Source organism: Asterias rubens, chromosome 22, assembly GCF_902459465.1.
Source record: "Asterias rubens chromosome 22, eAstRub1.3, whole genome shotgun sequence".
Taxonomy (NCBI): Eukaryota; Metazoa; Echinodermata; class Asteroidea; order Forcipulatida; family Asteriidae; genus Asterias; species Asterias rubens.
In genome coordinates, this window is record NC_047083.1 from 6,640,885 (window position 1) to 6,665,700 (window position 24,816).

Consider the following 24,816-nt stretch of genomic DNA (forward strand, 5'->3'; position numbering starts at 1 on the left):
GAGCAGGTTTTGAAAAATGTTAGGGTACTGCAAAACTGCATCAAATTCAAAGGTGACAGCGGGTACCAACACCGCATCTCTGACCGCAGCACTCGCTATGGTACACCAAGGATATTTTAATCTCCAAAAATCACCTGGAGGTTATGGGTTTTTGAAAATCAAAAATTTCATATCTTCATAGACTTCTGACCAATGGGGGGATTTCAGATGAAGTAATTTCGCTGGATGCTTACTATACAGTGTTTTCCCAAAGAAAGACCCTCATGTAAATTTCAGCTTGATTTGGTCATAGCAAGAGTTTGTCCTGTTTGCTCTCAGTCGTTTTTAACCATAATACAGACACCATGGAAACATGTATTACAATAACAATGCATTGATGATGCCCACGTCCGGTATCTATGATACAACGAATTATAGTTACCACAACAGACTGCTCTTAATGTAACTGTGATGCTCTCCAGATCGTAGTTTGTCTCCAAATCTACTCTCCACCAAGGATGTGGGTCTGACGCCCCTGTAGTATAAAAAACCCCAAAACAAAACCCAGATTTTGGTATTGATTAATACAGTAACTACTGTTTGAAATCTGGTAATCCCCCCTCACACCGAACTCAATCTCGCTACGTTCCGAAAGTCTAGCCGAATACAGTAACTACTGTTTGAAATCTGGTAATCCCCCCTCACACCGAACTCAATCTCGCTACGTTCCGAAAGTCTAGCCGAACGGGCTTAAAGTCACCTCGAAGTGGTATTTTGTCAAAATAAAGCTTTTGTCACTGAGATATGTGTGTTTTGATGGGTGGAATATAAAAAAAAACAATTAACTAAGGTTTTGAAGAATTAGCTTCCATGTTATTTACAAATTGGAAAATAAGCCCGACCCGAGATGGCGCTGTTCATGACGTCAATCGAGGCTCGATGAATCGCATGCAATTTTTAGCTTGGCGCAAGTTAAAAACATGCCCTCAAAGTTGAAACAATACTTGATTTGTTTTCACGTTGGGCAAATGCTCCTTTAGGTTCGTTACGTCTTTCAGGTACCTTCTTTTCTCTTCATGTCATAATGTGTAGTGTATTCCGGATTCTCGAGGCTCGAAGTGTTTGCTGCAAAGAAGTCGGACCGGACCACTTTGCAAACTGACCCGATCTTTAGTTGTTTTGTTACATCCACCTGGTCGACATTGCCGGAAAAATGCAAGATAAAAACCTTTTCGAAACGTAAAACTCACGACTAGGACTTGAATGTACTTGCAGGTACGTGTGTTCGATGTTAGATCGAGGCAATGTCTTCCTCGATTGACGTCACAAAGGGGGTAGGCGGAGTCACCCCCCACACAACTTTATTTATTTTTTTCAAACATATAAATCGTTAAAAACAATTACTCAACAAATTATGTTATTGTTCAGAAACATATGTTCTACTGTTTGAAGAAGAAGAAATTATATTTCCAGGTGACTTTAAACTGTGTGCAAACACTCCGTTTGGATGTAGTAGCAAATGTTAATTACGCTGGACACCTTCGGTAATTGTCATAGACCAGTCTTCTCGCTTGGTGTTTCTCAAAATAACAAACCTGTGAACATTTAAGCTCAATTGGTCGTCGAAGTTGTGAAGATAATAATGGGAAAAAAACCATTGTCACACGAAGTTGTGTGCTTTCAGATGCTTGAATTTGATACCACCAATTTAAATTCTGAGGTCTCGAAATCAAATTCAAATATAATAATAGTAATAGTAATAATAATTTATTTTGATATAGCGTCTTACATAAAAAAAAATGCTGTACAGTACTTTTTACATATTATAAACATTAAGCTAAAAAGAGTACGCAAAATACAGCAAAATTACATTGCAAAATTACAAATATTTTAGTGAGAAATGACTTCTTTCTCGAAAAAGACGTTACTTTAATAGAGGGAGCCGTTTTTTCACAATGTTTTATACATGTACTATCAACATCTCTCCATTTATCGATAACAAAAGTTTTTCTGCTAAAAATTATTTTGAGAAAATACCAAACGTATCCAGTGTCTTTAACGGTCTGTCTACAGTCTGTCTACTTCATGGACGGGTTTCTGACGTTTTGAGAACTAGTTTAGAGTGACCCAGCCTTTGTAACATGACGCATCGTGACCGAGCCGATAAGAGCACAGGACTCAAGTTATGGTGTTTCTGATCAGCAGAACAAGTGTTCAAGTCCCGGTCATGACACTTGTATCCCCAAGACACTTAACCATTACTGCCGCTTCATTCGGATGGGACGTAAATCCGTTGGTTCCGTGTTACTTTTGTTAAATTCACGTAAGCAAACCCAGTTCATTTATCGTAATGAGAAGGGGTTCGAACTGGTGTTCCTGGTTTGGTTGGCTGAATGTTGTGCCACAGAAAGGCTAATTTGTAGACAACATTATGACGAAAGATATAATAAAAGTCACTTTTAAAAGTTTCCACTGATTACACTGTTTATTTGCTGACAAAACATCAACAAAAACCGTCTCGGTTTTGCACAAGAATATCGAATCAATCCGCGTCTCAGCTCCTTGGGGAATATACAGTATGTGCTGGCAAAATGTGGCGCACTAAGCTAAATCAATTACAACAACCATATCTGCCCTCACAGGTACCCATTTATCCCTGGACGGAGAGAAGCAATTATAGTAGTGTCTTGCTCAGGGACACATGTATCACGACCGGGATTCGAACCCACACTCTGCTGAACACAAACACCAGAGCTTGAGTTCGTGCTCTTACCCGCTCGGCCACATTTATAAAGGGGGGGGGGGGTACTCCCAAGAATGACTGTGAAGCTTACCGGATCTGAAGTAACTAGTTGTGCTGCCATCCACAGCCTTGTCTGCTCTGAAGTCGTCGTATAAGAGAGTTTTGCTCTGTGATGCTGACTTTCCTTTGACGGAAAGAACTACAGATGGAGGTAAACAAATTGCACACACACGTTTATTGTATGTGTTCAATCAGAAGAAAGGGGAACAGATTAGTAATTGTATTAATTAAGTTAACCCCAAGACTGACTCAAGGCTTCTCAAGGACACTATTGATAATTACTCAAACTAATTATTAGCATAAAAACTTACTTGGTAACGAGCAATGGAGAGCTGTTGATAGTATAAAACCCTGTGATAAACGGTTCCCTCTAAATTTCCCACTAATATATTTGAACTAAATTCGAAACCTCAGCTGTGGTCTTGAATTCAAGCATCTGGAACCACACAATTTGTTTTTTCTTCCATTGTTCTCTCGCAACTTCGACGACCAATTGAGGTTAAATTTTCAGAGGTTTGTTATTTTATGCATAATTATGTTGAGATACACCAAGTGAAAATACTGGTCTTTGACAAATACCAACAGTGTCAGGTGTCTTTAAAAAAAATGTAACTAAGTACAACACAATTATGCTGGCCAGCATAAGGTTACCAGCCAAAATATAATATCATTTTATATACTGTAAATGATATCATGGTTTATATTTTTGTAGCAGAAACCTTATGAGCCATATTTTCTGCTTAGCAGCTCTAGGATGCAGACTTTTTATTGGCGGATAGTGAATTGTGAAAAAAATTCGTCATCAAATAATATATAAATATGTGTTTACTTTTTCATCAGAAGAATGACATAGACCTACGGGTAAAAAGTTTAAGAGAATAATAATAATATGATATTATCGAGAGCTATAAATGACAATACAGAGGTGTTCGGGCCATGACATGAATCCCAACTCACTGTGATTGAAGATGGATTGTCTGTGGTATCTACCTGTGGAAACTTTGGCTTCATGATTTTGAGAAAACAAGTTAAAATCACACATGCGGTGTACATGCTAAAATAATGGTCGTCTCACTATAGGTAATGTACCATAACATAAACGTAAGGGACATACGGAAACCTTAAGTGGACGTATGGTAACGTTCGGGCATGTAACCGGAATTTTTATTGGTCACCCGATATATATATATATTTTTCTCTCGTGTATGCCAGTTCATACACAAGCGTTTGAGATGGATGGATAAAACATGTACACTGGATCCTTACGCCTCGCATTAGTATAACACTTTCTGCTTGCAACACTGCGCAGCAATATCCGGTAATTGGCACTTGTAACGCCTGGTAAAGCGTCTACGCTGACCTTTGACCGCTTTTGTTTTTTTATCTCGATCAACTCGTTATTTTTTTTACATAAAATAAAATAAAAAAAACATCCTGAAACAATAATATCTATGATTTTAAATACGTAAACAATAAACCATTGTGCTCCTTTAAAGATACTGGGCACTATTGGTAATTGTCAAAGACCAGTCTTCTCACTTGCTGTATCTCAACATATGCATAAAATAACAAACCTGTGAAAATTTCAGCTCGATTGGTCGTCGGAGTTGCGAGATAACTATGGAAGAAGAAAAACAAACACCCTTGTCACACGAAGTTGTGTGCTTTCAGATGCTTGATTTCGAGACCTCAAATTCTAAACTTGAGGTCTCGAAATCAAATTCATAAAGAATTACTTCTTCCTCGACAACTATGTCACTTCAGAGTGAGCTGTTTCTCACAATGTTTACCTGTCAACCTCTCCCGTTACTCGTTACCAAGTAAGGTTTTATGCTAGTAATTACCAATAGTGTCCACTGCCTTTAAGTATCACTTCCGGGACCTGAACCCACGAAAAAAAAAACAAACAATATGTTGTCCCCTTTTATTTTTATTGTTATTTTTTTTGTAATTTTTTAGTCTACTATATATGTCTACATATTTTGCAAACAAAAGCGACAATCGGGTGTGAAGTATTGATAATTTCAGTCAAAGACAATCTTATGACTGTATAGTTGAGGGCTTACTGAAGGAAAACATCCCTTTTCGAGCAGTCAATCAAATCCAATTTGAACGCAAGCGGCTCTGGGCGTTAGATGTTTGCCGTCAAGGTAAAGCAAACAGCATGCGGCCAAAATACAATTGATGGACTTTCTTTTAAAGGTAGCCATGCTTCATTGGATTTATAAATGAGCAATCAGAAAGATTTGAACTCAGAGTGAGCGTTTGTTTTGGCCCAACTTCATAGAGCATGCTTTAACACAAAAGGTAATAATAACCGTATTTATAACGCGCCTTTTTCAAAAGGATACATAGCGCCATGTATTTACTGCAAGGTGAGTGGGACGAAGTTTGAATTATGACACATTATCCTTACCACCATGTTATGTTTCACATGGTGCTGTGGCGCAATATGCTGCCTGTCAAACCAGGAACACTGTGGCAAACCCCTACTCTTGTTCACTGTGTTCTTTTACGTGCGTTACACAACACACGGAACCAACGGTTTTACTTCCCATCCGAAGGACGAAGCAGTGTTGTGTCTTGCTTTAAAGACAGTGGACACTATTGATAATTGTCAAAGTCTAGTCTTCACAGTTGGTGTATCTCAACATATGCATAAAATAACTAACCTGTGAAAATTTGAGCTCAATCGGTCGTCGAAGTTGCGAGATAATAATGAAAGGAAAAAAACACCCTTGTCACACGAAGTTGTGTGCTTTCTGATGTTTGATTTCGAGACCTCAAATTCTAAACTTGAGGTCTCGAAATCAAATTCGTGGAAAATTACTTCTTTCTCGAAAACTACGTCACTTCAGAGGGATCCGTTTCTCACATTGTTTTATACTACCAACCTCTCTCCATTACTCATTACCAAATGAGGTTTTATTATGAACATTATTTTGAGAATTTACCAATAGTGTCCACTGCCTTTAAAATTCTGGTGTTCCTGATCAGCCGAGTGTGGGTTGAATCCCAAGCCGTGACACTTGTGTCCTTAAGCAAGACACTTAACCATTGCTTCGTGCTTCGGATGGGAAAGAGAAGGGGTTCGCGCGGGTGTTTGTGGCTGCGGCTGCTGTATGCGCCGTAAGACCTTGTAAATCCTAATAGAGTGCTATATAATTGGGTCTCACCAACCTATCCTTCCGAAAGTTTGTATCTACTCAGCGCATTGAGTACCTTGTTGGTAGATACGTGCGCTACTGTATATAAGACTTCGATATTGTCTAAAACTGCAGAAGCGAATTATCATAAAAATCCTTGAGAGCTTGAAAAAGGTGATAATTATTGATGAACGGATACACACGTTTTTCACGCGAGGAAGTGCGTGCAGCAAAGTGAACAATAATAACATCTAGAATTATTAAGAGGCAAGTAGAGTAATATTGATCTGGTTGTGGTTATGTATTGTGAAGCATTAAAGGCAGTGGACACTATTGGTAATCACTCAAAATAATTATTAGCTTACAACCTTCCTTGGTTGAGTAATGGGGACAGGTCGATAGTATAAAACATTGAAATGTCGTAGTTTACGAGAAAGAAGTAATTTTCCACGAATGTTGATTTCGAGATCTCAGGTTTAGAATGAGATCTCGAAATCAAGCATCTGAAAGCACACAACTTCGTGTGACATGTTTGACTTTCATTATTATCTCGCAACTCCGACAACCGACTGAGCTCAAATATTTACAGGTTTGTTATATTATGCATACGTCGAGATACAGCAGAGCAGGTCCTTGACAATTACCAAAAGTGTCCACTGTCTTTAATATGCGAAGCACTTCTGTTTTTTTGTTTTTCATTTATTTTCTTTTTATTCCAGAGCTTGTAAGCTCAGATAATACGGCACTTTTTTGTCAAAGGCAAAGGTTCGAATCACGCTGCAGTCATGTTGTTTGTCAACTTGGTATCTTTTTTACAATTCTTGTTTTCAATTACGGATTAGAAATCAAATTAAAAAATGTGAATCTTAGTTTTATTACCACAAACTAAGACATGTTCGACGTGACCCCATGTTGACCTGTACTTGTGGGTCAACCGGAAGTAGGACTATATCTGTTAGAACAACACCTGGATTTAAATTTCTTTTCAGTTATAAACCCTTTGAGTATTAAATGTCAGATAAGGGTTATCATGTCTCCATTGTTGACCATCATTTCTGTTTTACCAACAAACAAAATTCCTTTAGATTTAGTATCAGAATGAAGACCAGATTTAGGTTTTTAGGCACACTTTAAGTGAAGAAGGGCCTGTCCAAGTCCAAAAGTCTTCTATCTTGAAATGAGAACAACTATCTTTATAGGTAGTAGACACTATTGGTAATTACTCAAAATATTTTTAGCATGAAACCTTACTTGGTAACGAGTAATGGGGAGAGGTTGATAGTATAAAACATTGTGAGAAATGGCTCCCTCTGAAGTGAAGTGGTTTTCGAGATCACGAAAATGAGGTCTCGAAATCAAGCATATGAAAACGCACAACTTCGTGACAAGGGTGCTTTTTCTTTCATTGTTATCTCGCAACTTCGACGACCGATTGAGCTCAAATTTGCACAGGTTTTTATTTTGTTCAGAAGTTAAGATACATTAACTGAGAAGACTGGCCTTTGACAATTACCAATAGTGTCCAGTGTCTTAAAGCACTTTTGGATGAACACGACATGGAACAGCTCTGTGTTTGTTCACAAACTTAACGTCTAGTTTTGTTTAATTGATAACTTTATAAATAATGTCCTGACTTACCAGTTAGTTCGGCGTCCACATGTTGAAGGATGTACACCTCAAACACCAAGAGTGTCGCAAAAATCTTCCCTATACTCCAAAGAAAACGACCAAACTGGGTTTGAGTCGATGCCATTTTCAGAGAGACCGCAAACACGCAAACATGAACTAAGTCTACACTACTCACTGTTTGGTATAATTCGCGCACGGTACACCATTGCCATAGAAACTCAGTGTATAAATGACGTGCAGGAAGCTCAACAAAAGCTTTTGTTTATCTGTCAACCTATAATGCTTTTTTTCCCAATAACTCTTTTTTTCTCAGGGTTAATTGATTGAGAAGGCAAATTGTGGTAATTAAAATCACGCCGAGTCATCTTATTAATTTTTTGTAGGGATTACTACGAAGGCCCATTAGTGCCATCTTTATGTATGTTTTCAAGAGCAGCTAATTATATTTTCAAGAGCGGCTAATTATATTTTTACGAAACCAAGGTTGGGTCACAGGCCTTATTAATATTACATCGAATAAAGACCTGGTAGTTCAGTGACCCTTTAGTGACCAGTCGTTTCACAAAGGCCGCACGACGCACAGTCAATTTTATAGTAACATTTTCGCTTTTACATTTTTTTTTGGCAAGTGCATGCATTTATATTTTCAGTGCAGCTATTTTATATTTTCAGTACAGCTATTTATGTTTTCGATGCAGCTATTTATATTTTCAATACATTATAATTATTTTCAATACATGTGTTTATATTACCAATACATTTATTTATGTTTTCAGTACATGTATTTATAATTTAAATACATCAAACGTGGTCACTCAAGGGTCACTGAACTACAACCTTGGTTTCGTAGAGACCATAACAAAAATAATTAACTGCTCTTGAAAATTAGTGGTCTTGACCGGAAAAACTCGAAGTTTGTAAATGAATAATTAAAAATTAAAAAATACATAAACGAATCTATGTAAAAAAAACAAAAAAACGGGCACAGTTAAGAGAAGGTTACAATTTCTAAAGAAAATCCACAGTTAAGATAGTATAAATGTAAATATCATATTAAAATTAAATCTTACGATGCTGCCTCCAGCAGCAATACACGTGGTCGACATTGCCGGAAAATTGCAAGAAACAAACCTTTTTTTCGAAACGTACAAACTCACGACTAGGACTAATGTACTTGCACGTCCGTGTGTTCAATATTCGATCAAGGCAAAATCTGCCTCGATTGACGTCACAAACGTACGGCTAGTCTTAAGTTAGGACGAGCAACTCGCCCGAAGTCGAGCTAAGATTAGTCCTAACTCTTTGTGAAATCCACCCCTGGACACTAATGGAAACTACAGGAAATACAAAACCTCACTGGCCTAAAAAAAAAGAAAAAAAAAAAAGGAGCAATATGGAGAGCTGGTAGTCTGTAAGAAACGGCTCCCTCTGATAGTTTTGATCACTCAAATATTAAAAGCCTTCTGGCCTGAAGAAACATTAGGCACCTGAAAGCATCAGATTTGTGCAACAAGGGTGTTTTTGGTTTCATGATTCTCTTTCAAATGCGATGACCAATATTGAGCCCAAATTTCACAGATTTGTTTATTGGAATACACCAAGTGATAATGCTACTGGTCTTTGGCAATTATTAACAGAGGTGTCCAGTGCCTAAGCAATACTGAAATAATTTGATCGCCACACCAAAGTTTGTTGACGGCACTTTACTTCGAGTTCCAGGAACTGCATGTGATCTAACTGTAATCATCCATTGCAACATAAATAGGGGATTCCCATAAAAAAAGAGAAACACAACTTTAGTATGAACGGCCAATGCAGCAGTGTAATCTCAGCGATCGAGCTGTTTAACCACAAACTACAAGCAATAACAGCAAATAATCATCACGAGAAACTCTGAAAACAACGATTATTGATGACAAGCTCATGAAAACATCTGATGAATATTTTGTTAATTATTTTCTTCAATATTTCGCAAGAATTGGATTGTTGAGAATAATTTTTTGCTATTTTTGCCGCCAATAGAAAAGGTGCTTGACGTCAGTCATGTTACTTCCGCTTTCTGCAAAGAGTTCACTTCTGGTTTCTGCTCAATACAAACATGAAACAAATAAGTACTGATTCGTGAACGACTAGCAAGTAATTGGGAAATGTTGCACCTGCCCACCACCATTCATCTGCTGCAATGATCTGGAGGACGACCTAAGCCATTAAAAATACTACTTTGTAGTTTCCAGGCTGTAAAGTACACTTGTATTCTGTAGTAAGCATGGTAAGTGGTTTTTAGCCCCTGCTCGAGAGAACTGTGAAGAATGTTTCTTATTTGAACAACTGTTCGTCTGCTTATTAAACTATGCATACTCCGTCGTACTAAGGTTTGAACATAACAACAAAACGTCGAGAAGAGGAATAATAATGTGGAATACCAGAAGGTATAACAAAACAAATGTTACACGTTAGCTGTGAGTGGGACGGGGTCCATGGTGTTTTGTACACTCAAGTGGCGATTGCCACCCTCGGCCACCCTTTGCCCCCCGAGGGTGTACAAAATACAGTCTACCTGCAGTACACTAATCTCCTTTGTTATTTATCTGCGGGGATATGCATCGTTTTTTTCATGCGTGACCTCTATGTGATTTGTCAAAAGGGCTTCTGGAATTCGGTAATTTCAGCCTTTTCTGAAAAGTCTCAACCAAAATAATGTACCAGTAAATTGAAACGAAGAGCATATCTGTCGTAATGTATAAAAACAATCGGCGCAACTCAAATTTTAAAAAGAGAAATTTGTACGTAAAAAATTGCTTCAAAAACAGAGAAAACAAGTCACAAAAACACGGAAAATGTTTCCATTATGAATGTCGGCAAAAGTCCCCAATTAGTATGTTTGGATAGATTATTTAATATTCTACCTGGAAATGTTAAAAGCGAGGCCGGATCGTACCTAGTCCAGCCAGGATACAGCGATTTCCACCGTTAATCCAAATCTTACATTACGAAAAAGTCAACTATTAGACAGAATGGCTTTCCTGCACGTTGATTGGCTGGCGATCGTATGGTACCCCGACCACCAAGCCTAAGTTAGTCAATAAAAAAAGAGCCGTCTATACCATGGGCTGAATGAGGAATCAGCTCATTCAGCCCATGTTATAGACGGGCGCTTTTGTTGTGGAATTCCCCATTCAGCCGATGGTGCTAGGGTTGAAACATAAGGCCATTTTAAAACGGTTTTCTGTTTTGCCAAACTGTACTTTTTATTACTCTATTATAAAACAAAGACGGGCGCTTTTGTCATTGACTAACTTATGCTTGGTGGTCGGGGTACAATATGATACCAACGAAAAACAGCAATCAGCATGCTGCCATATCAGTCGATGATGTCATCGTCAGCCAATCACCGTGCAGGAAAACCATTCTATGAAAAACAAATCAATTTCCAGGTGCCTTTAATGGATCGATCTATTGTAGTGTATGTACGCAGACCATCAAATCCAATGCATGCACCACTATGAAGGCAGTTGAATTAAAATTGTTGTCAACTCATTTTCTTGAAATTGAATTGAAATTGAAAGTGAAGTTGAAATTGAAAAACCTTTCGATTGCAGACTCGGCTGGAAGTGTTGTTTGTTTCAGGCGTGGGTGAATACTGTGATGACGTCATAGTAAAACATGATTCAGCAGAGAATGGAGTAGATTGGAGTAGAGAGGTTTAACCATGACTAGCAAGTCAACTCATTGAGAAGACTAGAATGGCAGAGGTAAGTCATCACTTTAAACATCTTGAACGTTTGCTTGGTGTCTTCTTCTTCTTCCAAGTATATTCTTCGTGAAGATGGTGCGCACTGACAATCAGTGCGCAGTCAAACAAACAAAATATCATGTGCAACACAAATGTATAGTGCCGTCTTGAATGCATTGCTGAGTGTTCTGAAGTCAGCAGGATCCCCTTCTGAAAAGAGTTCCACTCTTTGCTGGTTTCTGGTTTGGGGCAACATGTTGTTGTGAACCCGTCAAAGAGGGAGTTGTACTATCTGCTTACTTTTTCTGTGTGCTTACTGCCTCTTTCTTAGTTGCGATAACGTAACCCTCCCCTTCGCCGTCGGGAGCAGGGGAACGTTACAGCAACTACCTCTTTCTTTATTATTTGTATTTCCACTCGACTGGTTATGTTACACGTAGGTTCATGTTATATTATCAAATAATGAACCTGTCAAAAAGGGCCCTGTATGACTGCTTATTGTTACACCATAGCATATAACTTTGTAAACAATTAAGCACAAGCGACACATCTTGTGTTGTCATAAGTGGGAAAACACATTCAAACCGGGAACCTATAACAAAAGAGGACGATAGAGTCCACGGTTGTAGGTGTATACAAGCTAGGGTGTAGCCTTCAATGAAGACTCTGCTCGGGTTGAAACATAAGGCCATTTTAAAACGGTTTTCTGTTTTGCCAAACTGTACTTTGTATTACTCTATTATATAACAAGTTCATTCCCGTTTGTCAGTCGTGTGACAGTTCACAGCCTGAAGAGCCTGGTGGTGATTTTAATCCCCATGCTGGCTTGGTGGATGGGGGACCGAAAAGTGAGTACTGTTTTTACTTCATTTCTTTGGTTTATGTAGGCATATAAGCCGTTTTGAGGTATGGTGGCGACACTATACTGTGACACTATTTGGTTTGAGTAAATTGGCTGTAGACACCCAAACCAAGTGCACTTCTACAGTGTCCACCATACCTCAACAATTGCTTATTGTTTGGTAATGGGGTTGGAGGTGTGAGGCTTAAAAGAGGGTATAATTGCTAACTTGTTCAACCTTCCTCATATAAGCAAGTTTTAGATACAGCCCTTTATCATGGTCGCGTGGTCTAGCCCTCGTTTAGTGATGTAAGCTGAATAATCTGGAAAAGCTGAAGGAGTATACTGCAGTTGGAAGAGCCTCTGTCCGGAGTGTCTGCGGTATTGGGACCAAATCTCAATGAGGACCATTTTTATCTTTCTCTCATCCCAAATTCAATCATAATCCAATCACTTTATAAAGCAATCTTGGGCCTAAAAAATGTACCACTATGCTGTACAACAAGTGAAAATACAGCATTCAATAATACAAAGTAATGAGAATGAAATATAGCCCCAGCAAAACAAGTCAGAAAAAGGTGAGTATTAAGTACTGTTTTGAACTTTGTTAGTGAATTGACATAAAGCAACAAGGAAGATTGTCCAAAGGTATCCATCAGCTGTGTTAAAGTCTTTGGCTGATGAAGAGTTCCTATAGTTTGTGGTTTTGTGAGAACCCTACTGAGCTGAAATCGAGTATGTGTCATTGTGATTTTACCACTAGACCACAGAGTGTGACACGTACAACACAATACAATACAATACGATACCATACATGTACAATGGAATTTTATATTGCGCCATTTCGTTTAGACCACAGCGCTACACAACAAATTAATCAACAAAGCAGTTTAAAAGAAAAATAAGGAAACATATGTGTTTTAAGTGGTTTCTTGAAAATAGGCAGTGAATTTGAGGTGCGTATGGTGATGGGAAGATGGTTCCACAGTCCAGGAGCGGCTAAAGAAAATGATTTATATGCAATGATGAGATGTAAACATTAACATAACATCTTACACACACATTTTTTTTTATTGCTGTCCTAAAACCTTTACTTTTGTAAACTAATTTAATATATAATTACTTTCACTTTCATTTATAAACTTTGTCGCAATATGAGAGAAGAGTTGGACGACATTTTCACTTTCAAATTATAATCAGGATTGTTCAACTTTTAGTTTCAACATTGTTGTATGTCCTTATTTTGTTATGATACTCTGTGATTTTATATTTTGTCCATGTGACCCCAGGGCCCCAAGGCAAACAGTTCATTGGTAAGTGAAAAGGCTACCCTGGTTAAAAATGACAAAATCAAGAAATTATTTAGTAAAAGTTTCGCACATAACAGAATCTTTTTTATGTAGTGAGACACAAACAGGATACAGGAAACAGGAAGTACAACATATTGTCGTTTTTAAACTAAAACTTCTTTATGGTCATGGGACGGGAGGCTTTAAAGGCACTGGATACTATTGGTAATTACTCACAATAATTAGTAGCATAGAACCTTACTTGGTATAAGCAATGGAGAGTTGTTGATAGTATAAAACATTGTGAGAAACAGCTACCTCTGATGTAACGTAGTAAAGAAGTAATTTTCCACCAATTTGATTTTGAGACCTCAGAATCAGATGTTGAGGTCCCGAAACCAAGCATATTATGAAAGCACACAACCTCTTGTGACAAGGGTGTTTTTTCTTCCATTATTATTTCGCAACTTTGATGACCGATTGAGTACAAACTGTCACATGTTTGTTACTTTGTGCATATTATTTTGAGACACACCAAGTGAGAAGACGGGTCTTTGACAGAATAAGGCGTCCAGAGTCTTTAAAGGGTTTGGGGTACTTTTCTTTGACACAAAACACAAACATCCACAGAGTGACATTAAACTTGCACGTTTAAAGATCATTATATTAAAAAGTTCCCCTTAAAATAAAACAATTTCACACCAAAATAACGTTCAGTGGGACGACAATTATTTTAGCATGTACAACGGATTTAAGCGACTCTCCTGAAAACATTGCTCTGTGAATTGCACACTTTTCCTCAAAAACATGACAAGTCTGAAACTTATAGTAACTTGTATAACACCTACTTCATTCACAGTGAGTAGGGATTTATGTCATGTGTCGTGGCCGAGCGAATAAGAGCACCGAATTCAAGCTCTGGTGATTCTGTTTAGCGGAGTGTGGGTTCGAATCCCGGTCGTGACACTTGTTCTTGTGATTGATTAGCCTTTGATTGCGCTACATTGGCGGCATAGGTGGCTCAGGGGGCTGAGATGGTTTAAGGAATGATTTAAGGCCCAGTGACCAGGGGTAATAATGTTGAAGCGCTATACGCGTCACTGCGTGACGGACCTAACTTAACTTAAACTTATCTTAAATGCATTTATAAAGCGCTTTAACACTGTTTCAAAGCGCTGTACAGTCAAGAAAAACATTAAAATGCAGGATTAAAAAACATAGCAATATGGTTTATATACAACTCAGCGCTATATTAGAAGCCACTATTTTTGTTAATTTATTTTTTTATGGACAAAAACATGACCTATAAAAGGTATCAAATTGAAATTTCATTTGTTTCAAACAGCTTTCAGTAGTTTTTGTTCTTTCTTTTGTTTCCCTTTGTTCCCTCTTCTCTGTGTTGCCTATTTGTTTCTTCTTCTTTGCATGTGCTGTGAGCACCTTATAATGGGGGATATTGCGCAATATAAATATTCCTTATTCTTAATATTTATTAAAGGGGCATCAACTCGGTGCAAGAATTTTTCAATAAATTGTATATGAGGATGATAACCACCTCGAGACATTTTGTTGTGTGTCCTGGTCGAACGGTCTAGTTTAACGAACCCAAGAACCGGTGTTGTCAGTTCAGGTTCAAATCCTGATTATGACACTTGTTGCCTTGAGCAAGGCACTTTAACATAACTGCTTCGTAAAAGGTTTGGAAGGTAGTGCATTCTGCTCAATCAACCAGGCTCCTAGTTGATGATACCCTATTGCCTACATCCTTACGGACTGTGAAGGGTGTAACCCTGTGTCAGCCCCTTGAGTAGGTGGCAACATGTCCCTGGTGGCAGTCGATTGAGATGACGTCACAATCAGTGAAGTGTATAGCCCTCACATTGAAGTGGCCGTCCAGCCTTGTCATGTTACGTCATAATTTTACATGAATCTTAAGTCTGCACTACATAAACAAATAAAATAATAACTGTATCTTTAAACTTGATGTTACAGAAAACTTAATAGAACAACACTGAAATGGACAATGGACATGTTTGGTTTTTTAGGATCTTTTATTTTTACCAAGATTGAAGAATGCTAATGGGATAAGCAAATTTAAAGATTAAAGAATAATTTTTTTTTAAACAAGATTTAAGAATAAAAATGTTCATGTAACAGGAAGACATTGTCTTTTCTTTCTCAAAGGTCTTGAAGAAACTCACACAACTGAAAACCCCACAAGCAAGCCATCCATGCAATTGACTGAGCAAGAAAGCCTTGAGGCGTTCACCTTAGTTTGTGCGTCACGTGGTAAACAAGAACGGGACAAGAAATCTGGTATGAAACTTCCACTCAGGGAATCATTTTGCTCTTTTTAATCTCCTAAGATCGCCTGTAAGCAACTTTCGGAAATTTCCCTGGTGTCCGTTTGAAAGATGCCCTCACTACAGCCAGATTATTGGTTGGTACCAGTTGATTCGACAGTGTTATTGAAATTGACATTTTGTGTTTTTTTTAACTGTATGTCACTGTATATAATCAACTAAAATTTTCAAAGATGACTTTTTTTGTTATCTTTCATGATACATTCACTTATAAATCAGCATTACATTGACAAAACCAAATGATATGGTTAACAAGAACAGAATGTAATAGCGCCCTCTTGTGACGGCTGTAGAACAGAATGCCTTGTTGGAATAATGTAAGAATTACGAAGGCTGAATAAAGAAGTGTTGTGGTGAATTCATCTATCTAGAACTGTATTACTTGAGATAACATACGCGTGTACATAACATTCACTCGTTGAGAATTTTCAGAAATGCATCACATTGAATCATTTAGACCTAAATTGGTGAAGATAGTCCTTTAAGGAAATAGCTGGACCTTAGTTCTGTTGTAAAAATTGTTAAAGCATGTTATTTCCTACAGTTGTTCCATATACCCTAAATGTCATTTTTAAGTGGAACCATGATCTCAAAACTTGCCCATTTAGGAGCGGGAATATATCTTATGAAAGTGGTTAAAAGGGTAAAAGTGGGAGTATAGTTACTACCGAGCCAAAATGTCCATATTTTTTCAAGGAGAAAATGCAAATATCATACCTGCTTAATATGACAGAAGTATTGGATGACATTTCCACTTTCATACTATAATCAAGAATAATCCAGTTTAGTTTCCATGTTTCACAAGGAACAAACAGAGAATATGCCTTCTACTTGTAATAATGTTCAGAGTAGACATGTTGCTGGAAAATAAAACCTCTTCAAAATCTTGGTCTCGGATTACGCGGTCTTTTCTCTGTTTCGAATTATCATGGTTTTTCAAATATTTGTTTCGTTAATTTTATAGACCATCGTCACAAGCGAACGAAGAAAAACAAGAATTCTCAAGATGATAAAGATTTTAAGACACTGGCAATATTGATAATTGTCAAAGACCAGTCTTCTCACTGGTGTATCTCAACATATGCATAAAATAACAAACCTGTGAAAATTTGAGCTCAATTGTTCGTCGAAGTTGAGAGATAACTATGAAAGAGAAAACGCCCTTGTCACAGTTGTGTGCTTTCAGATGCTTGATTCGGTACTCAAAATCTAATTTTGAGGTCTCGAAATCAAATTCGTTGAAAATTACTTCTTTCTCTCGAAAACTACGTCACTTTAGAGGGAGCCGTTTTTAACCATTTAGCCACTGGACCGCCCAGCCGCCAATCGATATATTGTATGTGGTAAGAGGAAACCTTGCTAGCTTGTGTTTGTAGAAAAAAAGGAACATCAAAAGAATCCTCGATAGTCATTATTAAGCTAATGAAGCTAATGATGGTGAAATAATTTAGCTTACCCCAACAAAATGCTCATTAGTAAACACAAAGGAAACTGTATTTAATCATCATTCATGATAATATTGTCGAAAACTCACGCCTTCGCATTTAATTAGTTTAATCATTGAGTCAGATAAAAGCCTTGCAAAGCTATTGTGTCCATTTTATCCTTACAAACAAATATTCGCCATAAAAATTACCGTAGCCGTTTAACGAGAGACATTTATTGTTCTCATGCGAACTTGTACTTTTATACAAATATCAAGGTTCAAATTGTGCATAAAAATTAAGCTGTGGCTATCTTTTAAAATTTGAACTACGATTCCAGTAAATTAACTGCAAGAATTTTGAAGTAAACTCGGGCGGTGCAGGGACTAGAGGGCTAACAATGTGTTATACTATCAACCTTTCCCTATTACTCGTTACCAAGTAAGGTTTTATGCTTAAAATTACTTTGAGTAACTACCAATAGTGTCCAGTTCCTTCAAAGGGACCACAGGATGATGCACAAAGAGTTCAAGATAAAACTCTTGACAGCAAACAAGAGGGCTGGGTCCAATTTCATAGAGCTGCTTAGCAAAATTATGCTGGATACCAGTGCCAAATTTGTCATGTGACGAGACTTTTGGCTAGTAAACCTTATAGTATAGAGCTATCATAGAGCAATATATATAGCTCTATGCCTTATCCTGATAAGCATAATTTTGTTGTGCTAAGCTACTTTTTTGCGCTTAAGCAGCTCCATGAAATTTGCCCCGGGCACTAATGGGTGCAATCCTTTAGCTTCCCTGGGTCGACCCCGGTCTGCCCGGTACGTTCGAATAGCTTTGACGGGGCTCACCTGGGTCAGCCCCCATTGCCCTGCTCGTACTGGAGTAGGGTCACTTGGGGGTGATCTGAGGTGCACCCCACTACCACGAGAGGGCGAGTGGGATCGTTCGATTAGCTCTTTTCAGGGGCTCACCCGAGTGAGCACTGCGGGGTCGACCCAGGGAAGCTAAACGAACGCACCCTATGTAACGCACATAAGTTATTGTAAAACACGCTACATGTGTAGGTCTATATCAGAACTATATTGCTGTTATCTAGGTTTTTATGACCATTTTGACAATGTGGTTATGTTATGGTTAACAGAAACAAGATTAGTACGTACATCAGGCGAAGATGCAGTACAAGAAACAAGATTAGTACGTACATCAGGCGAAGATGCAGTACAAGAAACAAGATTAGTACGTACATCAGGCGAATATGCAGTACAAGAAACAAGATTAGTACGTACATCAGGCGAAGATGCAGTACAAGAAACAAGATTAGTACGTACATCAGGCGAAGATGCAGTACAAGAAACAAGATTAGTACGTACATCAGGCGAAGATGCAGTACAAGAAACAAGATTAGTACGTACATCAGGTGAAGATGCAGTACAAGAAACAAGATTAGTACGTACATCAGGCGAAGATGCAGTACAAGAAACAAGATTAGTACGTACATCAGGCGAAGATGCAGTACAACCTTCATTACAACATGCATCTGGCAAAGCTACAGTACAGACCGCATCACATCATACAATGGGGAACAACATGCCAATGAGCATCAATATAGAGGGCTGCAGCAACATGGCAGTTTTTATGGCCCCAGTGAGTGGTTCTACATTCAATTTCTATCCCGTTGGTGAGTTGGCTCAACATTATCTCTCATGAAGTTTGTTATAGTAACTTACATAGTTAATAACACATTATGGCACAGTGTTTTCAAGTTAATCTGTGAAGACTGAGTCTTTGGAGTAAGAGTTCAAGACACTGATCTACCAACAAGGTACTCAACAAGGCGCTGAGTAAAAAAAATTCACAAAGATTGGTTATTGCAGTTATGAAATCTGGGACCCAAATGTAGCACCATATGAAGGTTAACAAGGTGCTGTGGCGCATTTAGCAGCCACGGCCAAGAACACCGGAGCAAACCCCTTTTCGTAGGCCTGCGCTAAACGTCACACGTTTGCCGTGTTGAAATCAAACATCTGAAAGCACACTACTTCGTGTGACAAGGGTGTTTTTTTATTTTATTTATATCTCGTATATCTCGCAACTTCGTCGACCAATTGAGTTCAAATGTTCACAGTTTTGTTAATTTACGCCAAGGGGAAGTGACTGGCCTACTATAATTACCAAAGGTGACCAGTGCGTTTAAGCAACCTGGAAGAATTTCTAAATAAGGTCGGGAATTGTAAAAGCCTGTTTTATGTGTCAACAGTTACCTGAAAAAGCATCACCTATAATAGGTCACATATTTTGTATTGGATACTTACAGTAAGGCAACTCAAGGAAGATCAACCGTCAAGTCAGGCTCCTCTGGAAGATGGAAGCACTCATGCCAGGGACATGGAAGGCCTTCAACCAGTAGGAGACACTTGTCGACACTCTGGTGTGCAGACACAAGTAGGAGACACATGTCGACACTCTGGTGTGCACACACAAATAGGAGGCACCTGTCGACACTCTGCACAAATAGGAGACACCAGTCGACACTCTGGTGTGCACGCACAAGTAGGAGACACCTGTCGACACTCTGTTGTGCCCAAAATATTTGAAGGCAGTTGTGGGAATTCGGCTAACCAATGCAATACTAAATTAACAAAACACTATAAGCGAACGGGTAGCTATGTAAAGCTAATACCTTGGATTAATGACGATAATATGCATATTATGGATATTTATGTGAAATTACATCTGCAAAGGACTGAAGGTTGTGCTTTAGCCAGAAATAAAGTAGAAACTGTAGTTGATTATGAAAAAATATTCCAGATGAAAACGAGAGAGGGCGATCTTATCAATCGTGTTATATTTTGTGGTATGGCTGGTCTTGGGAAGTCCACTCTATTTGACAAGATTACTTATGACTGGGCTGTAGGATCAAACGAGTTTTTGAAAAACTACAAACTTGTCTTTCTCTTGAAGATGTGTGCTTTAGACCAAGAGTCTGATCTCATTAAGTCTATATTTGATCAACTTCTTGGGGACAACTCGGGTATTTCTGAAGAGGAATTGGAATTCTTTATTTTCAATAACTCTGAAGAAGTTTTGATTCTATTGGATGGTTTTGATGAGTTGGTCACTACGTCTCTTTCAGAAGCTTCCTTTGGGTCTGTCCTTAGATCCCTTCGAACAATGAACTTCGAAGGTTGTATAGCTGTAACAACTCGCCCTTCTCACATTGAGAAGTTAATGGGGCCATCCCTTGTTCAGAGTCCGTGTACACATGTTAAAGTGCTGGGATTCACCCAGAATGATGTGAAAAACTATATTAATAAATTCTACCATGATGATCTTGTTAGTGCAGCGTCGCTTCTTGAGACGATTAAATGTTCGGACTCGCTATCTGATCTTGCCAAGAGTCCAATGATGCTGCTTCTAATATGCCTGATATGGAGGGAGAAGTCGAAACTTCCAGAAACATTATCACAGTTGTACACTGAGGCACTGACTTACATTTTCAAACGAAAGGGTCCAGGGTTTGAGAACAGCATGTCCACAGTGCTGGTAGCAATTGGAAAGGTTGCGCTGAAGGGCCTTCTTGCCAATGACCAAAAGCTTGCATTCAGTGAATCGGATTTCAACGAGATGGAATTTTCTACCGCTTTGAAAGTAGGCATTTTGAGTAGTCAAAGGGTGTTGAAGAATCTCACGTCGCATCAGTGTATTCAGTTCATTCATAAGACAGTGCAGGAGTACTGTGCTGCCAAATACTGGCAGAGTCTACTAAGGGATTCCAGAGAGTTTCAGGAGATTCTTGATGTCATATGCCAAGAAGGGAAGAGCATTCATCACTTCGAGTACCTTCTGCGCTTTTGTTGTGGAAGTAATCAAAGGTGTCTTGGGAAGATTTTAGATAGTCTGAGTATCCGGTTACTAGACGGTGATGGAGCTTTACATCATCTGTTGATTCATTGCTATTTTGAGGCTCAGTTGATTGAAGGAAGAACTAGTGCACCGATCAAGTCATTAGCTATCCCACAGATATGTGTGCAGAAGTTCCACACGGAATACTTTAAGGCTTTGTTGCATTTTCTGACACATATTTGTAAGTTGGAGGATAGTAAGATGCATCTGGCAAATATTCAGTCACTTCACATTTCAGGCATTTCTTTAGGAGGCTCTCTGTCAATGAAGTCACTTGCTGATGCACTGGGGAACATGAGTAACCTTGTCTTTCTACATCTGACCGGGTGCTCATTAGCTTACAGAGATGTAAAACTCGTGACGTATTACTTGATAGATGACAATCAGTTGACCCATCTAGACTTATCCGGCAATGATGCTCTCGGAGGTGATGCTAGGTTATGGGCAGCTTGTTTGAAGAACTTTGCAAGTCTCAAAGTAATCAAACTGTGTAAATGTAATCTACAAGGTGAAGACTTGGAACATGTTTTGATGGCTATTTCCAAGATCGCCAGTTTGACTGAGTTGGACGTTTCAGGAAATCATTCTCTAGGGGCCCGGGGAACGGCAAATGTCTGGTCGACGTTCTTGCTGGTGACACACTTGGAGTACTTAAGACTGAATGGCTGTAATCTAAGAGCTGAAGACTTGGAACATGTCGCTGCTGCCCTGTCCAATATGAGCAATTTAACCTGCCTAGATCTTTCTGGTAACAGTGCTCTAGGTGGCTCAGCGGAACTCTGGGCACACCATTTATGCCGCTTGTATCATCTATACAAGTTAGACTTGGGATTTTGCACACTGAAATACAAGGATATAGGAAGCATTGCATTGTCTGTGACTGATTTGACCAATCTGAAGGTGATTGTTTTAGCAGGTAACAGGGCATTAGGTGGGAAGGTTCATCTGTGGGTAGATCATTTGCATCACATGCAGCATGTGGAGAAGCTTGACTTCAGCAAATGTTCATTCAAAGGTAAAGATATAGAATATCTAGCTGTGTGCTTGAGTGAAAGGCGTCATGTGACTGAGCTTGACCTCTCGAACAACAGTGCCCTGGTTGGCTCTGCAGAAGATTGGTCCCAGCACTTATGCCTCATGACACACGTCCAGAAGCTAGACCTGAGTGGCTGTTTGTTGATACTTAAGGATGTGAGACACGTGGCCCTGTCTTTGTCTGGCATGAGTAATTTGAGGAGACTTGTCCTATCTATGAATTCCAAATGGCAAGGGTCAGCAGCATCATGGTCTGGCCACCTACAACATTTGAAGCACCTCCGGGAGCTCTGCTTAAGATGTTGCTTCTTGACTTCTAAAGACATTGAGGCTGTTGCTGTGTTGTTGAGTGAAATGAAGAAGCTCACTCACTTGGATCTCTCTGCTAACAATACTTTGGGTGGATCAGCACACCTTTGGTCCCGTCACCTCCATCTCATGAAATACCTCCAGAATCTACATTTAAGTGACTGCTCACTGACAGGTACAGATGCTGAGCATATTGCTTCAGCTTTGAGGGACATGGCGAAGATGTCAGAGTTACATCTCTGCAGGAACACGGCTCTGGGTGGTTCAGCACATTTGTGGGCCCATCATTTGCCACACCTCAAACACCTGCAACAGATTACACTCAGTTGTTGTTTCATGACTTGTGCAGACAAGAGTACGGTTTCACAAGCACTGCATCTAACGACAAACACTCTTTGTGTCACATATTGATTCGGCCGACTCTCTGCTTGGGTGTTGAAATCTCCATCCATCCAGCATACACAACGTGACATGCTCAAATAATGAGGTGTTAAAGGCAGTGGACACTATTGGTAATTACTCAAAATATTTATTTGCATAAAACCTTACTTGGTAACGAGTAATGGGGAGCTGTTGGTAGTATAAAACATTGTGAGAAACGGCTCCCTTTGAAGTAATGTAGTTTTCGAGAATTTTCCACGATTATGATTTCGAGACCTTAGAATTAGATTTTGAGGTCTCGAAATCAAGCACCTGAAAGCACACAACTTCGTGTGACAATGGTGTTTTTTCTATCATAGTTATCTCGCAACTTCGACGACCAATTGAGCTCAAATTTTCACAGGTTTGTTATTTTATGCATTATGTTGAGATACACCAAGTGAGACGACTGGTCTTTGACAATTACAAATAGTGTCCAGTGTCTTTGAGGATCACTACCTGATCACCCTTCTCCATCTTTAGCTTCAATTAACGTACACTCTGAAAACGGCCATCTCAGAATAAGCCTGGAGAAGGACTCTGTATAGGGCATACTTATCTGGTTAAACATGACATCTAGCTTTTGAGCTATTGGTCCGTCTCATCTTTGATCTTGTGATAGCATTACATAACTACGCTACCATGGGCAGCATGCCATATTGATACCTCACGACACTCATCCCTTGGACCAGTTTCACAAAGCTACCCAAGATCAATCACTGCCACAATATTATGCTGACCAGAATAGGATTACAAAGCAAAATACAATGTTTTTTATGTACAATATGTGACTTGCTTAGCGGAACAATAACCAGTATGTTTTGCTATAAGCTATTCTCGGAAAATGATCACTGGAAGGGAAATAGCACTGACAACCTGGGCCCAACTTCATAGCGCTGCATAACGGTAAGCAAAATTTGCTAGGGTGCCAGCGTATTTCACAGGTTAGTAGAAAAATTGGGCGGCCACATTGTGCCGCAAGGTTAGCATGCCTTTTCGTGTGCTTACGGTTAGCAGCGCTATGATATGAAAATCGCACAATAAGCACAAAATCGATCGCTTAGCAGCGCTATGAAATTGAGCCCTGCTACCTGAGACGGTTTCTGCCATACGCCCATTAAAGGTAGTGTGAATGCTTGAAAGGCGCGTTTGATCACACTTAGATAATGCAAACCACGAAGCTTTGACCTCAAATAAATAAGGTATCTTCAGACTGAACCTTTTTTGTGGGATACTGTGCTGGACTGCACCAGTAGATTGACCCCATTCGGTAATGTTGGATTGCGTCAAAATATTTGCATTCCTTGAAGACCTGATATTAAGTTGTAAACAAGCTAGTGCGCAGCAGTCCGCATCAGCGTCGTTTTAATAGCTTCTCTCCCGAGTATAGTGCCGAAAGGGACCAATAGGGTGTACTGCCAATCTCAAACTTCTACAGGTTTTTCAGTTTATGTAATATGGTGGATTACATGAAGTGCTTTCACTGCCAGCAACTGTTTTGATAATAAAACCCAATTTAAATTATGTAATTTTCCTTTAATTTATGACACAAAATGTATTATGTCCCATATAACCAGTGCTGTATCTCACCTGCCAGAAAGGCCCAGGAATGTGAAAGTTAAAAAAGAAATCTTTGTAAACAAAGGTTACGTGTTTTATAAAGCAGCTCGGGTTGTATGCTCCTCAGGAAGTTGAGAAAGGATTAAAGGCAGTGGCCATTGTTGGTACTTACTCAAAATAAGTATTAGCACAAAACCTTACTTATGGTAACGAGCAATGGGGAGAGGTTGATAGTATAAAACATTGTGAGAAACGTCTCCCTCTGAAGTAATGTAGTCTTCGAGAAAGAAGTAATTTTCAACGAATTTGATTTCGAGACCTCAGATTTAGAATTTGAGGTCTCGAAATCAAGCATCGGAGAGCACACAACTTCGTGT

General features: G+C 39.0%; 1 protein-coding gene across 4 annotated transcripts; it reads left to right on the forward strand.

Annotated features, from left to right (window-relative positions):
- The first annotated feature begins 9,615 nt into the window (after positions 1-9,615).
- LOC117305130 (NACHT, LRR and PYD domains-containing protein 3-like) lies at positions 9,616-23,020 on the forward strand. Of its 4 annotated transcripts, none has more exons than XM_033789900.1 (7): positions 9,616-9,826; positions 11,157-11,309; positions 12,060-12,138; positions 13,421-13,444; positions 15,605-15,736; positions 18,354-18,890; positions 19,527-23,020. In XM_033789900.1, the coding sequence occupies exons 2-7, from the start codon at positions 11,301-11,303 to the stop codon at positions 22,868-22,870; spliced, it is 4,125 nt and encodes a 1,374-aa protein (XP_033645791.1). In that variant the 5' UTR covers positions 9,616-9,826; positions 11,157-11,300; the 3' UTR covers positions 22,871-23,020. The 4 variants fall into 4 exon arrangements, with proteins under 4 accessions (XP_033645791.1, XP_033645794.1, XP_033645792.1 ...); XM_033789903.1 differs by having other exon boundaries at positions 18,690-18,890; XM_033789901.1 differs by lacking the exon at positions 13,421-13,444.
- The last annotated feature ends 1,796 nt before the right edge of the window (positions 23,021-24,816 follow it).

Bases quoted from the DNA above. Each gene is read 5' to 3' on its own strand.
- LOC117305130 (XM_033789900.1), top strand. The intron at 12,139-13,420 runs GTGAGTACTGTT...ATGTGACCCCAG, and splicing joins GGTGGATGGGGGACCGAAAA to GGCCCCAAGGCAAACAGTTC. The intron at 18,891-19,526 runs GTGAGTTGGCTC...GGATACTTACAG, and splicing joins ATTCAATTTCTATCCCGTTG to TAAGGCAACTCAAGGAAGAT.